At 47.5% G+C, this 12,865-nt stretch overlaps 1 protein-coding gene across 5 annotated transcripts in view; it reads right to left on the bottom strand.

The window, feature by feature from the left end:
• The window catches only part of CDYL2 (chromodomain Y like 2), a 260,570-nt gene that overhangs the window by 217,210 nt on the left and 30,495 nt on the right, over positions 1-12,865 (bottom strand). For 2 of the 5 annotated variants that reach the window (XM_058279664.1, XM_058279665.2), the window contains exon 1: positions 2,861-3,188. The exons of 1 other annotated variant lie outside the window; for it this stretch is intronic. In XM_058279664.1, the coding sequence (XP_058135647.1) occupies positions 2,861-2,884 (24 nt within the window). In that variant the 5' untranslated portion in view covers positions 2,885-3,188. Of the gene's footprint in view, positions 1-2,526; positions 2,655-2,860; positions 3,217-12,865 lie in introns of those variants that run through there. 2 more of the 5 variants (XM_058279666.2, XM_058279667.2) reach the window with 2 other exon arrangements.

Raw genomic sequence — 12,865 nt, 5'->3', positions numbered from 1 at the left:
TGAGAACACTGATGGAGCAACAAAACAGGACAATCCATCAAGATCCAAAACTGTGGAAGCTGAGCATGATTCCACATTTCTCCCTTATGATTGAAGAGGGTCATTACATAAAGTTTTCATTTCCTGGCATCTTTAAAATCAGCACCTATTTCTAAAGAACATTATTTGAGGAAGATTAACTCTTTACAACTCTTGTCTCAAATTTAATTGTCTGAAACACCAAAGAGAGGATGAAGAATCTTTACAGTCCAAATCACATCTTCACATAAATGGTCAAAGAGAATGCAAGGAGACACACAGGCGAAATATATCAATTACAAACATAATCATTCTTAGCCCACTCAAAATATGGTTTATTGGTTAGAGGTTACAAGAAGCTGTTTTACATACACTCAATAATAATACTTAATGCAATACCATAACTTAGAATGAAATCTGTTCTCTTCTGTTTTTTTTTTTCCTTTCAAGGTCAATCAATGTACTGGATATTCTAAGATTTGTCCTAAATCAACATCCTATTGTTTAAGTGCACAATAATTTTACAGCTAGAAATATATGTGCTAAATGTACAGTTAGCACTTCTTAATTGTTTTTAAACTTAAATTTGAACAACAAATTAAATTCCTGGGTCTATGTTATATAATGTAGACCCAGGCTACAAAATGTTGACATTTGTTATATTCTTGTAATGCAATTTAGCTCTTTTAGTAACGACTATGCAAATAATCAGCCAAGGGAAAACCATTTAACATCTAGTACAATTACCTACTATCACAGAAGTAATTATTATTATTGTCCTGTTTATTGGACTTCAATAAGAACTCTTGAGGTGCTAAGATAGTTCTAAGGCCATTGTGAAAACTCCCCTCTTAACAGACTCATTCGGCAACTATAATTACCAATGTTAAGGAGGGCAGTTTCAGATGAACACTAAACAAGAAATTATCCCCAGAAGGTCCATAAGTTCCTAACTTCAAATGGAGAAATACTGACAGCTCCTAAAAGTCCTGTTAACACGCCTTCACGATGCAACTTTCACCCAGGCAGGGTCAGCAGCTGTAAGATGGTTCACTTTCCATGGGTAGAAAAATCCATGATGCCAAAGAGATGAGCTCTGCCCTTGAACAATATCTTTTCTGGGCCATTGAACAATACCTTCTCTGGGCCAATGTCCCAATATTGCAGGTTATACTTCAGGAAGCTCAATCAAGCCTCCTATTTCACTGCGCTTCAAAGTTTCAGAAATTGCTCCACCATCTTGAAACAGACCAAGGCACAGGGTGAGCCCTAGACTATGATATGCCAAGGTTCCTCATCAGGTCTCTACCCAACATCATCTCTATTATGACAGGGATGGAATAAAGAAGAGGGTAACTTGCGTCATTCTTTCAAGGAATACTGAGATCCATCTGCCCCACCTGAGCCCACTGGGTAGCACTCCATGACTGGGCGTCACATGCAGAACCATCCCAAAGACCCAGCGACACAGGGGCCTAGATGCTGCACGCCTGCTGGGCACTCTCCTCTCACGCCATCAGTCAGGCCACCACTGAAAAAGTGTCAGCTGCGCACAAGGTCCCAGAGGAAAAAGCCCACGGGGAGTGATTTGGTCTTTATGGGACCTAAAGACGCCCCCACAGTCTACCCAGAAAGCTAAGTTCACCCCTCTGGATGCTCATCTCCATGTGGCCTAGAGCCTTTAGAACCAGAACTAGTGTTAACTGACATCTGCTCCGGAAAGTGTGGGTTCCTTGGAGAATCAGCAGGCCTTCTGGTTGAAAATGGCTCGTCTCTTCGCTCCTTTATGCTGAACCTTCTCTTGAGGGCCAAGATCTCCTTGGGAGCTTTCTCCCCAGGGTGTGGTGGTGGTTTCTTGTTTTGTCCACCTGCCAAGAATCCCAAGGCAGGAATGGCTGTGTCCAGAGCTGGCTAAGCCCTAGCTAACTCCCCAGAGGCCATGGGTGTTTCTCCTTTGTTTCAAAGATGCCTGACTAGCGTCTTCCTTGACCACTTCCGAGATGCTTCCGAAGTATCCGATGGTGGCCACCACCTGTGTTCTGGAGACAGGTACCTGCCGGAGGTGACGCAGAACGTTGACAGCAGAGCTCAAATCCGAGGTCCTCCAGCAACACGTTTCCACCCACCTCCGACTTCCATGTTCTCTTCCCTCCCTCCGAGCGCCCTCTGCAGCGCCCCCTTTCGCCCCCAGGAGGCATGACACCCGCAAAGCCCGCCCCCACGCCCCAGCCCGGAGGTCTTTGGAGCCAGTGGTCGGGGCAGCAGGTGGGGGAAGAAGGGAGGCGGCCTGGTGGCCCCGGAGGGGGACGCAATTGGACGGGGTCTGCCGCCCCCCACCCACCTGCCTCCTGCGACGCCCCTCCGCAGCACCCCCGGACCCTGCTCCGCCCGCCCGCCACTTCCCCGCCCGCGCCCCCCGCCCAGCCCGGGCCGCGCACCCCCGCCCGGCGCCCCCGGCGGCGCGGCGCGGCCCCCCGCATTCCCGGCACGTCCGGCACCGACTTTTACCTGTACTTTCTGCACTCGGGCCGGCTCGTCGGGCGAGGAGCACCTCCCAGGGACCGCTACCTCCCCCGCCCCGGCGCCGCCCGGCTTCCTCCTTCCCCTCCAAGGCCGCAAAGTAGATGGAGTAAGAGAGTGTGTGAGCGAGAGAAAGAGAAAGAGGGAGCGGGCGCGGGCGCCGCGGGAGGGCGGGCGGGCGGGAGACGCGCCCGGCCCCCGCCGCCCTCCGGCCCCGCCGCCGCCGCCGCCGCCGCGGGCTCGGCAACTCCGGCTCGCGCCCGGCCCGGCCCGGTCCCCGCCGCCCGCCGCCCGGGGCCGCCCGCGCCCCGCGTCCCCGTACCTCGTAAAGGTCCCCAGAAGCCATGCCAGGCTGCGGAACTTGGCTCGCCGGGTGTGCGCGTCTGCTCGCTCGCGCCCTCCGTGCGTGTGCGCGCGGGGGCCAGGGTGCGCGTGTGTGCGCGCGGGTGTGTGTGTGTGAGTGTGTGTTGAGTAAACTGTGTTTTTGCAGAATGACAGGCTTGGGGGCTGCCTGTGCGCAGAATCAGAGCGGGCGGCGGCGGGGCTGGCGTAACCGGCGGCGGCGGCGGCACGAGCGCGGGCAGCAGCGACGGCCGCGCAGCGCGCCCGGCGGGGACAGACGCGGCCCGAGCGCCGCGGCCCCCGCGCCCCGGCCACCCGGCGGCGGTGGCTGCGGCCGGCCGCGGCTCGCCCCGGCGCCGCCTGCAGGAAGCCGCCCCGCGCCCGCCGCCGGCCCGGACGCGGCTGCCACCGGGCGAGTCCCCGCCCCCCGGGAGCCCGGCCCGGCCCCCGGGGCGGAGGGGGGGGCGACGGCCGGGCCGCGCCCCGGGGGACCGGGCTCCGGGCCGCCCCCGCGCCCGGGCCCTCCGCGCCAGCCCCGGGCCGCCTCCCGAAGCTGCCGGCGGGGCTCCGGGAGGGTGGCGGCCAGGTGGCCGGCGGGCGCGTCGGGCCGCGGGCCGCGAGGGGGCGGGCGGGGAGGCAGGTAGAGGGCGGCGGTTGCAGGTCGGGGGCCCAGGGGCCCCGCCGCCCTCGGGCCCTCGGAGGGGAGCGGGCGCGGCCCTGGGGGACCCGGCTCCTCGGGGCTGGGCGGCCCCTCCCTCCACAAGGGGTTGTGAAATGTGGAGGCCCCTGGGAGAAGGGGAGAAATGGCCCTTCCAGAGGCGCCAGGGAGAGCCGGGACAGCGTGGTCACCCCCGGAAAGCCTGGGAAGTCCTCAGAGCCAGGCGTGGCTCCTCCGCCCGCGTTCATCTTCTCATTCCGTATTCGCCCAACATTTCCCCAAGTCCGTGCACCTGCACAGTGTCCCTGGACAAGCACCATGGGGACCCTACCCTGCCCGCAGGGGACTTGGAGTCCAGGAGGGGAGGCTGGCCACCCTCGCGCGTGGACTTCGCCAGGGGTGCCTCCAACAAGCTGTGCGACAACGAGGGGTTCCCCTACGTGCCGGGCTGGAGGGAATGGAGACGCCCCCTAAAATCCATACCTTTTCTTGAGTCCTCTCTTCCTAACACTCTTGGATAAACGGTCGCCCTTCTACTTCAAGGCTTCTGCGTCTAAAAGATAGAGTAGGCAGACGCAGACCTCGGGAAGGCAGGCTGCTCTGAAACTGAAGGAAAGATCTTATCCCAGCCCCGGAAAAGATGCCCAGCTAGACACCTCTTCCAGATGGGATGTGGACTTAGACTCACACCCTCCCTCCATCGGTTCCTGTCTGTGAGACCTTGGACAAGTCTGCTTCCCTCCTCTCTACAGTGAGGCAATGACGATAGGAGAATTAAATACAGGATCTACGTAGACATGAAGTGGCTATGCCAGAAACTAGCCTAGGAGAGGAACCCAGCAAAGGCTGCTGGTGTCTGAATCTGGGCCCTGAACTGTCCTCCCAGAGAGGCAGGTGGTATGATAAAGGGCCAGAAGAATGGTTAAATCAAGAGGTTGTCAAAGGTTAAGAAGTTGTCAAACCTCTGAATTTAAACAAAAACAAAAACAACCCCATAGACTGGACCACAAAGTTTTCATGTCTGGCTCATTGCAGATCACATAAGTTTGCATATGCTGGTCCCTCTGCCTAAAAATGTCCGTCCATGTTGACTCCATCTGGAAAACTTTCCTCTTGGAGCTGGAGCTCTATCTGTGTATCATGAACATCTATCACTACTCCTACAAGAGAGTAAGTACACAATGAATGTTTGTCAGGCTGAATTAGACATGCCAGTGCAATAAATTTTATACAATCTCTAGTTAAAATTCCACATTTAAAAGGAAAAAAAAAAAAGATTAAGGGTATGAACTCATAAGAGAATACCTGGATTGGTCTATGTAGTTATAACAGTGTATGTATTGTTATAGCAGTTCTCTTTCTGTTCTATATCAATGCTTTCCCAATGGTCACCATTTTAAATAATAATAAGTAGTTCTCTATCTGTAGGTAGCAAAACAAATTTTAATGATCCTTAATTTGTACCTGGAAACAAATGCACCACCATAGCATGAGGATGTAATTTGGAAGTAGAAGACAAGAAAGAAAATGGGTTTAGAAATAATATGCTCAGCCAAATTTGAATATATAATCAGTAGTTTCACAAAAACACCAAAAACTTTGACTTTTGTTGGCCAAACACAAAACCCTATTCTACGCAATAGATGTTTTCAGAGTTCACAGAAGGGGCTACTCTCTGCTAATTGGTATTTTCAGGGAATATATTTTGGATGAGGTAGGATTGAAACGGTTCTTGGAGACTCATAGAAAAGGAGGGACAGTGTTCTAATTGGGAGAAAGCAGGAGAGATGGTAGACAATGCTGCATCGGGAGGGGGTTAAGAAGGCTAGCCCCTGGCCTGGGAATGCAGATCAGTCCATGGAGAGCCTTGAGTGCCCAGATGGAGGAGATGCAATTTATTAGGTGAGCAGTGGAAAACTGGTAAAGACTTTTGAATCAATCCAAAGCATGTGGCAATCCAAAGGTGCTTTAGGAAACAAATTCTAGAAGAAATATGAGAAATGCTCTGAAGGAGTTGAGGTTTGAGGCTGGGAGACCAAATGCAGTGGTCTGCAATGGTGGCAGTAAAAATGAAGTAGAAAAACTGAATTTGCAAGGTGTTCAGAAGGAAAGACTTCACTGAGTTTCTATGGTTAAGTTACACCTACTTCCGTAAAGCACTTGCTCCAGATCAACAGGGCTGATGACTAACAGGATGTGTATGTTGAGGATTGGGGGAGTGTATGTGTGTGTGTTGAGGATTGGGGGAAGGGGTGATGAGCAACTAAGGAGAGAAAGGATGCAAAGATGAGTAATGTTTTAAACCTGAGTGACTGGACTACCCAGAACACTATTTTGAGCTTCTCCCTAGACCATCACCAGCTTCCGGCAAAGGCAGATGCTTCCTGAGGGATGAAGGAAAGTGTTTCACCCTCCACGGGATGGTCAGCCCGTCCATGGGCAGTGCCACTTTCAGATGGTGTGGAACCACCATTGTTGATGGAAAATGGGAGATTTTTTACATTTTCCACAAAATGGAGTAGACTCTCCCTACTAGTCATAACTCAGGGGCAAGTGATAGAAATTCCCCTTTAACTTAGATTCACATAGATAGAAAGAGGATGGACTTGCTCTCAGGGTTGGCTGTATAGAAGGTCTCAAAAGATATAAAATGGCCTGTCTCACTCTGCTGCTTTCTGCATGCTGGCATCTTTCCTACTGAAGATGGGTTCTCTCCATGCAGCTGAGAATATGACCCCCAGCAGCTTACATCATTCCAGCTTAGAGACCTCATAGAGTACATATAAATCCCAGGGAAGGGCTCTGCCTGCCAGTGTCGATCATATGCTCCTCTTTTGGCCCAATCGCTGTAGTCAATCACCAGCAGTACACTAGGATGGACCAGGCTTAAGTCACGTGCCCGCTCATGGGGCAGGAAGGGTAGATGACTGGTAGCCCTACCAGAATTACAAGATTGGAGTTAGGAGTGAGCATTAGCCCAGAGGAAAGGGGAAGGGATCCTGGGAAGGCTGGTAGTTACCGTATGCTGAGACAGATAGGAACTCAGAACCAAAGGCAAGGACCCTAACTTAGAAAAGGTACCTAAAAGTTAGAACATGGTCTTGCCATAGCAAGATCAGCCATTTTAATAACCTAGGAAAGGATATGTCTGGCACCCTGACAGTGGCCTGATGATATGGTTATATTCCCCCCTTCTGGTATTACTTGAAGCACAATCTTTATCTCCAGTACAATGTGGGGGTTTAACATGTGAGCTTTGGTCAGGCAGCCTGGGTGCTAATCCTTGCATCGTCTCTACTAGCTACATGGTATAAGGCTCTTTATTTAACCTCTCTGTCCTTCCATTTCCACATGTACCTGTTATTTATTGCTACACAACAAATTATCCCCCAAATTTAGTGGCTAAAAGCAATTCTTAACAGTTCTGTGGGTTAGGGATCTGGGGAGCAGCTTAGCAGGGTAGTTTCTGGCTGAGGGTGTCTCATGAGGTTGCAGTCAAAATGTGGGCTGGAATTGCAGTTATTTAAAGGCTTGGCTGAGGCTGAAGAGTCTGCATCCATGGCTATTGGTGGCAGCCTCGGTTCCCAGCCATGAGTGGCTCCATAGAGTTGCTTGGGTAACCTCATGCCATTCTCATCTAGACCCCCAAATCCATCCAAATAAAACAAAATGGTCAGAGCTTCTGGTCTTTCTAGCATAGAGCAACTAATTGATCAGATATCTTAGTTCATGCTAAGAAGGTTCCTCAATGCAGAGGTGATTTTCAGCATCTCAGACTTAATAACCAAGGATGTCATCTGAATCACACCCCTCACTTTACCTAGGAGAAAACTAAGCCCTAGATTGGAAGTCACAATGCTTTTGAGGATCTATTCTTGGAAATCTAACATGGTCATTTCCCATGGTCTCTTCTTCAGAAATGGGCCACTAAGTCCAGCCCATACACAAGAGGAAGTGCATCAGACTCTACCTTTTAAATGGAAGACTATCAAAGAATTTGAGGACATATTTTTAAACCACCACACCACATCTGTCCATTGACATGACAGATCTCTTTGTACTGTCCTGAGAATTAAATGAGATTAATCCATGCAACGCACATGCCATATAATAGAGGCTGAATAATGTTACCTGTTATAGTTACTACTATGGCTACTATTACCAGCCTCAAACTTGATAAGTATTCCTAATATCATTGAATGTTGAAGATTCCTATGGAAAAGCATTAAATTAAATTAAACATTAAGATGAATATTGTCACCAAGCCATGCAGAAACCTTACTTTCAGCATTAACTTTAAAAAAATATTTTACTTCCATAATAATGACCAAAGTCAAACTTATTCAGTGTCTGCAGTGTTCCAGGTATTATTTTAAGGGAATAATATAAATGCCCTGCCATCATGGGCCTTACCTTATAGAGAAGAGAAAGAATAAACAAGAAAATGACATAAATGTATGGTATAATTTCAGGTACTGATAAGAACTATGAAGGAAAACAAAGCAAGGTAAAGAGCCGGAGAGCAGCTGAGGTGTGTGTGTTCTAGGGGCAGGGAGAGGGTACTGGTTTAGATAAGGTGGTCAGGCAAGAGCTCAGTGGGACAAAGACAGTTGAGCAGAAACCTGAACAAAGCCAGAGAGAACACAAGTAAAACCAGAGGGAAGAGAAAGTCAGAGGGAGAAAGCACCAAGGGTAGCTTGAAGAAGCTTGGTGTGTTGGAGGTTTCTCAATCAAACCAGTGTGTGAAAGCTGAATGAGCAAGAGGCAGCCCCATGAGAGAGGAGCGCAGAAGGCTAACCAGGAGCCAGGCTCACATAAGGCCTGGGAGGCCAAAGTAAAGTGTCTGGATCCCATTTTAAGTGATAGGAGAGGTCATTTGGAGGAGTTTGGGCCAGGAAATGATATGATCAGATCACTTGGCTCCTGGGTAGAGAATAGAAAGAAATGGGACAAAAGTGGACGTAGGAGACAGTTACAGAAGTTCATGTGTAGATCTCAGTTATGTGGAGTAGGGAGGAAACCATCAAGGTGAAGAGAAATGGTTGGGTTCAGGGGTATATAGGATTAAACGTGGATATGAGGAAAGGAGATTGGTCAAGGATGATTCCAACATTTTTGGTCTGAGCATCTGGGTGAACTGAGGTGAACATCTGAGTGAGTGAGATGATAAAAAATGGGGAAAGGTGGGTTTTGTGATGGTATTAAGGTTGGGTGAGGGGAAAACGATAGTTGCGCTTGGTTTTAGGTCATGTTAATTTTGAAATGTTGTCCTGGTGCCAAGCAGGAGGCTTTTCAATATGGGAGTCGAGAACTTGAGGCAGAGAGACTAAGGCTGGCCATGTATGTGGGAGGCATCAGCTTCTCCGTGATAAAGTGGGGGGCCAGCTAGCTCCCATCATTGGTGAGTGGGCCCAGAAGAGGACACCAGATGGAGCCCCAGAAGAAGAGGAAGCAAAGAGCTTGAGAAAAGTGAGGGGGGTAGACTCTGATGTCCCAGATCCAAGTGAAAAAGAGCAGGATGGACCTTACAATGGTGGTGAAGATTGGATGAGAAGAGGACTAACTTTCATATTGGGGAACATGGAGCTCTTAGATGAGTGATGGAACTAGTCAAGTGGAAAGTGAGACTGAAGTGGCTTTAAGAGAGCTTTGGCAGAGGAAGTGGAGATGAGTAGGTGACTCCTTCAAGAAGTGGGTCAGTAGGTAGAGTGGGGTGTCAGGAGGAAGGGTTTCCAATATAGGCAATTTTATGGCATGTCTATACAATGATCGGGATGACACAGTAAAGAGGAGGAAATGGTTTTGCAGTCAAAAGAGATGGGAGAATTGCAGGATCGGTCTTTGAAAAGGCCAGTGGGAACAGGCTGGACTAGGAAGCACAGAAAGCCCTTCCACTGAAGAACAAAGAAGGTGAGTGGGGTCACTTGGCAGGATTGGAGCACTCTTAATATTTTCATATCCTCCTTGAAATCAGCCGTGAATGCATCAGGTGAAAGTGAGGAGAAAGGAAGTAGCAGATAGGGAAATGGACTTATCTGACCAATACTAACCCAGCAAAACTATTAAGAGCACCCCCTTTCGCTCCCAAAGGTATTGACATTTGAACAATAAATTGCATGGTTTTTCTAGTGTTAGGTGTTTGAGGATAGATAAAAGGTATGAAAAATTGACCAGAAAAATATAGTGGCATTGCTGGGAGATACTTAAGATCCACTGGATATTTGTGGTCTTAAGTTAAAGTCAAACCAATCAGACCAGTACATATAACAGTGTTTTATCCAATCACATTCAGTTGTTCATGGACAGGCTGGTGTAGGTGGGGTGTTGGATTGGACTGATAGTTCAATAGAAGGAGAAAGGGAAGGGAAATTAAGAGTGTATGTAAGGCAGTGCTTATAATGATGGAATGAACATATCTAAGGATGTAAGTGATGACATGGGGAGGAGGTGGTACAAACAAAATTGTGGGGCCAATGGATTAGGATAAAAGTTGTTGGAGTGATAGCAATAAAGCAAGTGAGAAGGACACCTGAAACGGCACAGGCAGTAGGGGTGGCTGCCACTCATGGGCAACCTCCTTGCTCTCTGTGCTTTCCTTGTATGATCATCTTTTGTTTCCTTCACCTTTTTCTTGTTTCCTCTACTCATGCTGTAAGGACTTGCTGTCAGCCCAGCAGGGTGGAAGCAAGACTGGTCTTCAGAACCTTGAGGACCATAAGGACAGAAGGTGAATCTGGGGTAAGGACTGACCACAGATACTGGGCAATGAGGGAGAGAGAGTGAAAAAGAAGGAACTCTCAGACGTGAAGGGGAAAGTGAAGAAATGTGTTTCACTATTTATGAACTCCACTGTAAGAATGTTGATTTCTAGTAATGGAGTAAATCTACCATCAATTCTAGGCATTGTAGACAGATCAATGGGTACATGTTGTCTCATTTTATCTGTCCAACAAGAGAGATGGGGAAAGGTATAACAAGGAGAAGGCCCCAGAGATACGCTCCAGAAGGGACAGGTAGAGCGTCTGTGACCTTAAGTAGGCCCAGGTTCCCCTTTAGTTTATATACTTGGGGAAAAATTATTTCTTGCAGAGATCACTAGTGGAGAAAGAGAGCCCAAGTTTTTGGCCTTGTGCCATGACTAGGAGCTGGTCTTGTGATCTTTGAAACTTTGGGGTTGGAGGTATGTGGACCGAGGGGAGCAAACAATATTAACTTTTTAGTTGTGTGTGTTGCAAGAAGGAAGAACTTGGAAGTAAGTTTGTGAGAACAACATTCCTTTATCAAGGAAGGCAAAATGCAATTTTTGTTTATACATAGGAAATCAACAACTTTATTCTGAAACTAAGATGTGCCCATCAATTTGCTTCAAATGACTTAACTGCTGTCTGTGTCAGGGGTTCTCAAACTTGTGATCTCACGAACCCTTGACACTCTTAAACATGACTGCAGTTTCCAAAGAGCTGTTGTTATGTGGGTTATATCTATTGATCCTCAGTATATTAGAAATTAAAACCGATAAATTTTGAAAGCACACAAATACATACACATAAAAATAACACATAAGCACACTCTCCATTAGTCGTCAGATTGATAAAGTTACCTAGAGTCATGTAGCCTCTAGAAAATTCCTCTGAACGCTGGTGAGAGAATAAGAGTGAAAAAGGCAAAAACATCTCAGTATTATTGTTAAAGCAGTTTTGACATTATGGACCCCCTAATGTAGCTTCAGGCACAGGATTCCCTGGACCACTCTTTGAGAACCGTGGTTCTACAAAATCATAAAAAAGACTGTCTTTGCTGAGGGTGGAGATGCATCACAGCAGGTTATATGAGAATGTTTCTTTCTAAATACAGACTTAGGCCTCATTGTTCCTATGACTTGGGAGGTGAGAGTGCATGTTCTTTAACAAGCAGCTCTCCTGAGGAGGCTTGGAATGGGGGCCCAGAAAGCTCCATGCAGGACTCAGGAGCAGCAGTCTTCGGCACAAGCTTATGGGGGGTAGTGGTGAAGCCCTACAGGGGCATTTCTTTTTCTCCTTCTTCCTCCCTTTTCTCTTCTTTCTCTTCATTTCCTTTTTTCATTTTCTTTTTTTTTTTCCACCTTATTTTAAATGAAAAATTCCAAACTCATGGAAAAGTAGAATAGTGCAGTGAGCCTGCATGCAGCAGCAACCAGTTCAAGGCCATTCTTGTTTCATGTCCACCATCCCCATTTCTCCCCAGCCCCCACACACTAGATTATTTTGAAGCAAGCCCAGGATACCACATCATTTCATCTGGAAACATAATATGTATCTCTAAAAGATAAGAACACAATCCCAATGCCCCCATCACACCAAAATTAACACTAATTCCTTAATATCATCAAATATTCAGTTGTTGTCCCAAGTTTCCCCAGTTGTCTCATAAATGCTTTTTTGCAGTTTGTATGAATCAGAACCAAAACAGCCACACATTGCATTTGTCCACTCTCTCTCTTAAATCTCCTTTAGTCTTTAGGTACTCACATCCTTTTGTTTTTTTTTCTCACAATTTATTTGTTACAGAAACCAGGTCATCTGTCAGCAGTATCATTTCACAGGTGCCTCTGCACTCAGCACTTCCTACACTTTGGTAGCTAGATCTAGAGGTTGGCTCTAATTTCAGTTTGGGGGGCAAGAATGCTCCATAGCTGGTGTGATGTTTTCCATCAGAAGGTACATGATGTCTGGTTGTCTCTCTCTGTAATTTTAGCAGCTACTGAGGATCGTTGCCGATGTTCATAATTTCACTAGGGCTTCGAATGGTGATCATCTGCCATTCCTTCCTTCTTTATCAGCTGGATACTTCTATGAAAACTTCTATGATCAGCACTTTGGTTTCCCTGTGGTATATAAATCCCATCTTTCCCTTTATCAGTCTTCAGAATTATGAGTTGGTTCTTTAAAATCCTCTACAGTATCAATGAGATATTTTCAATGTCATTGTGAACTCATGAATGTTAACATATTTGATATGTTTCATTCCATTGACATTGTTTTCATTGTTGGGCAAATCGCTTCCAGTTGGCTCAAGTCCTTGTTAGCATCCTTGCTTTCCATGACTGAAGGTTCACACTCATCTTGTCCATTTCCCGTGCCAGATGGGGAATCTTCCATTTCGCCAGTGATCCCTCATTGCTTTGACTGGGAAATGTTATTTAGAGATCAAAATCTGGTCACTAAATTGCACCTATGGGTAGATCACCATTTCTAGTTTTTTTCCCGAGGAATTTTTTCCAGTTCTTTTCATCCTTAAGGCATATCCCACAAAAGACATCCAATCACATTACTTTGTTTTAAATCACTT

This window comes from Dasypus novemcinctus, chromosome 18, assembly GCF_030445035.2.
Source record: "Dasypus novemcinctus isolate mDasNov1 chromosome 18, mDasNov1.1.hap2, whole genome shotgun sequence".
Lineage (NCBI taxonomy): Eukaryota > Metazoa > Chordata > Mammalia > Cingulata > Dasypodidae > Dasypus > Dasypus novemcinctus.
The sequence above is the reverse complement of the archived record's forward strand: the minus strand, read 5'-3'. Positions and strand labels throughout refer to the sequence as shown.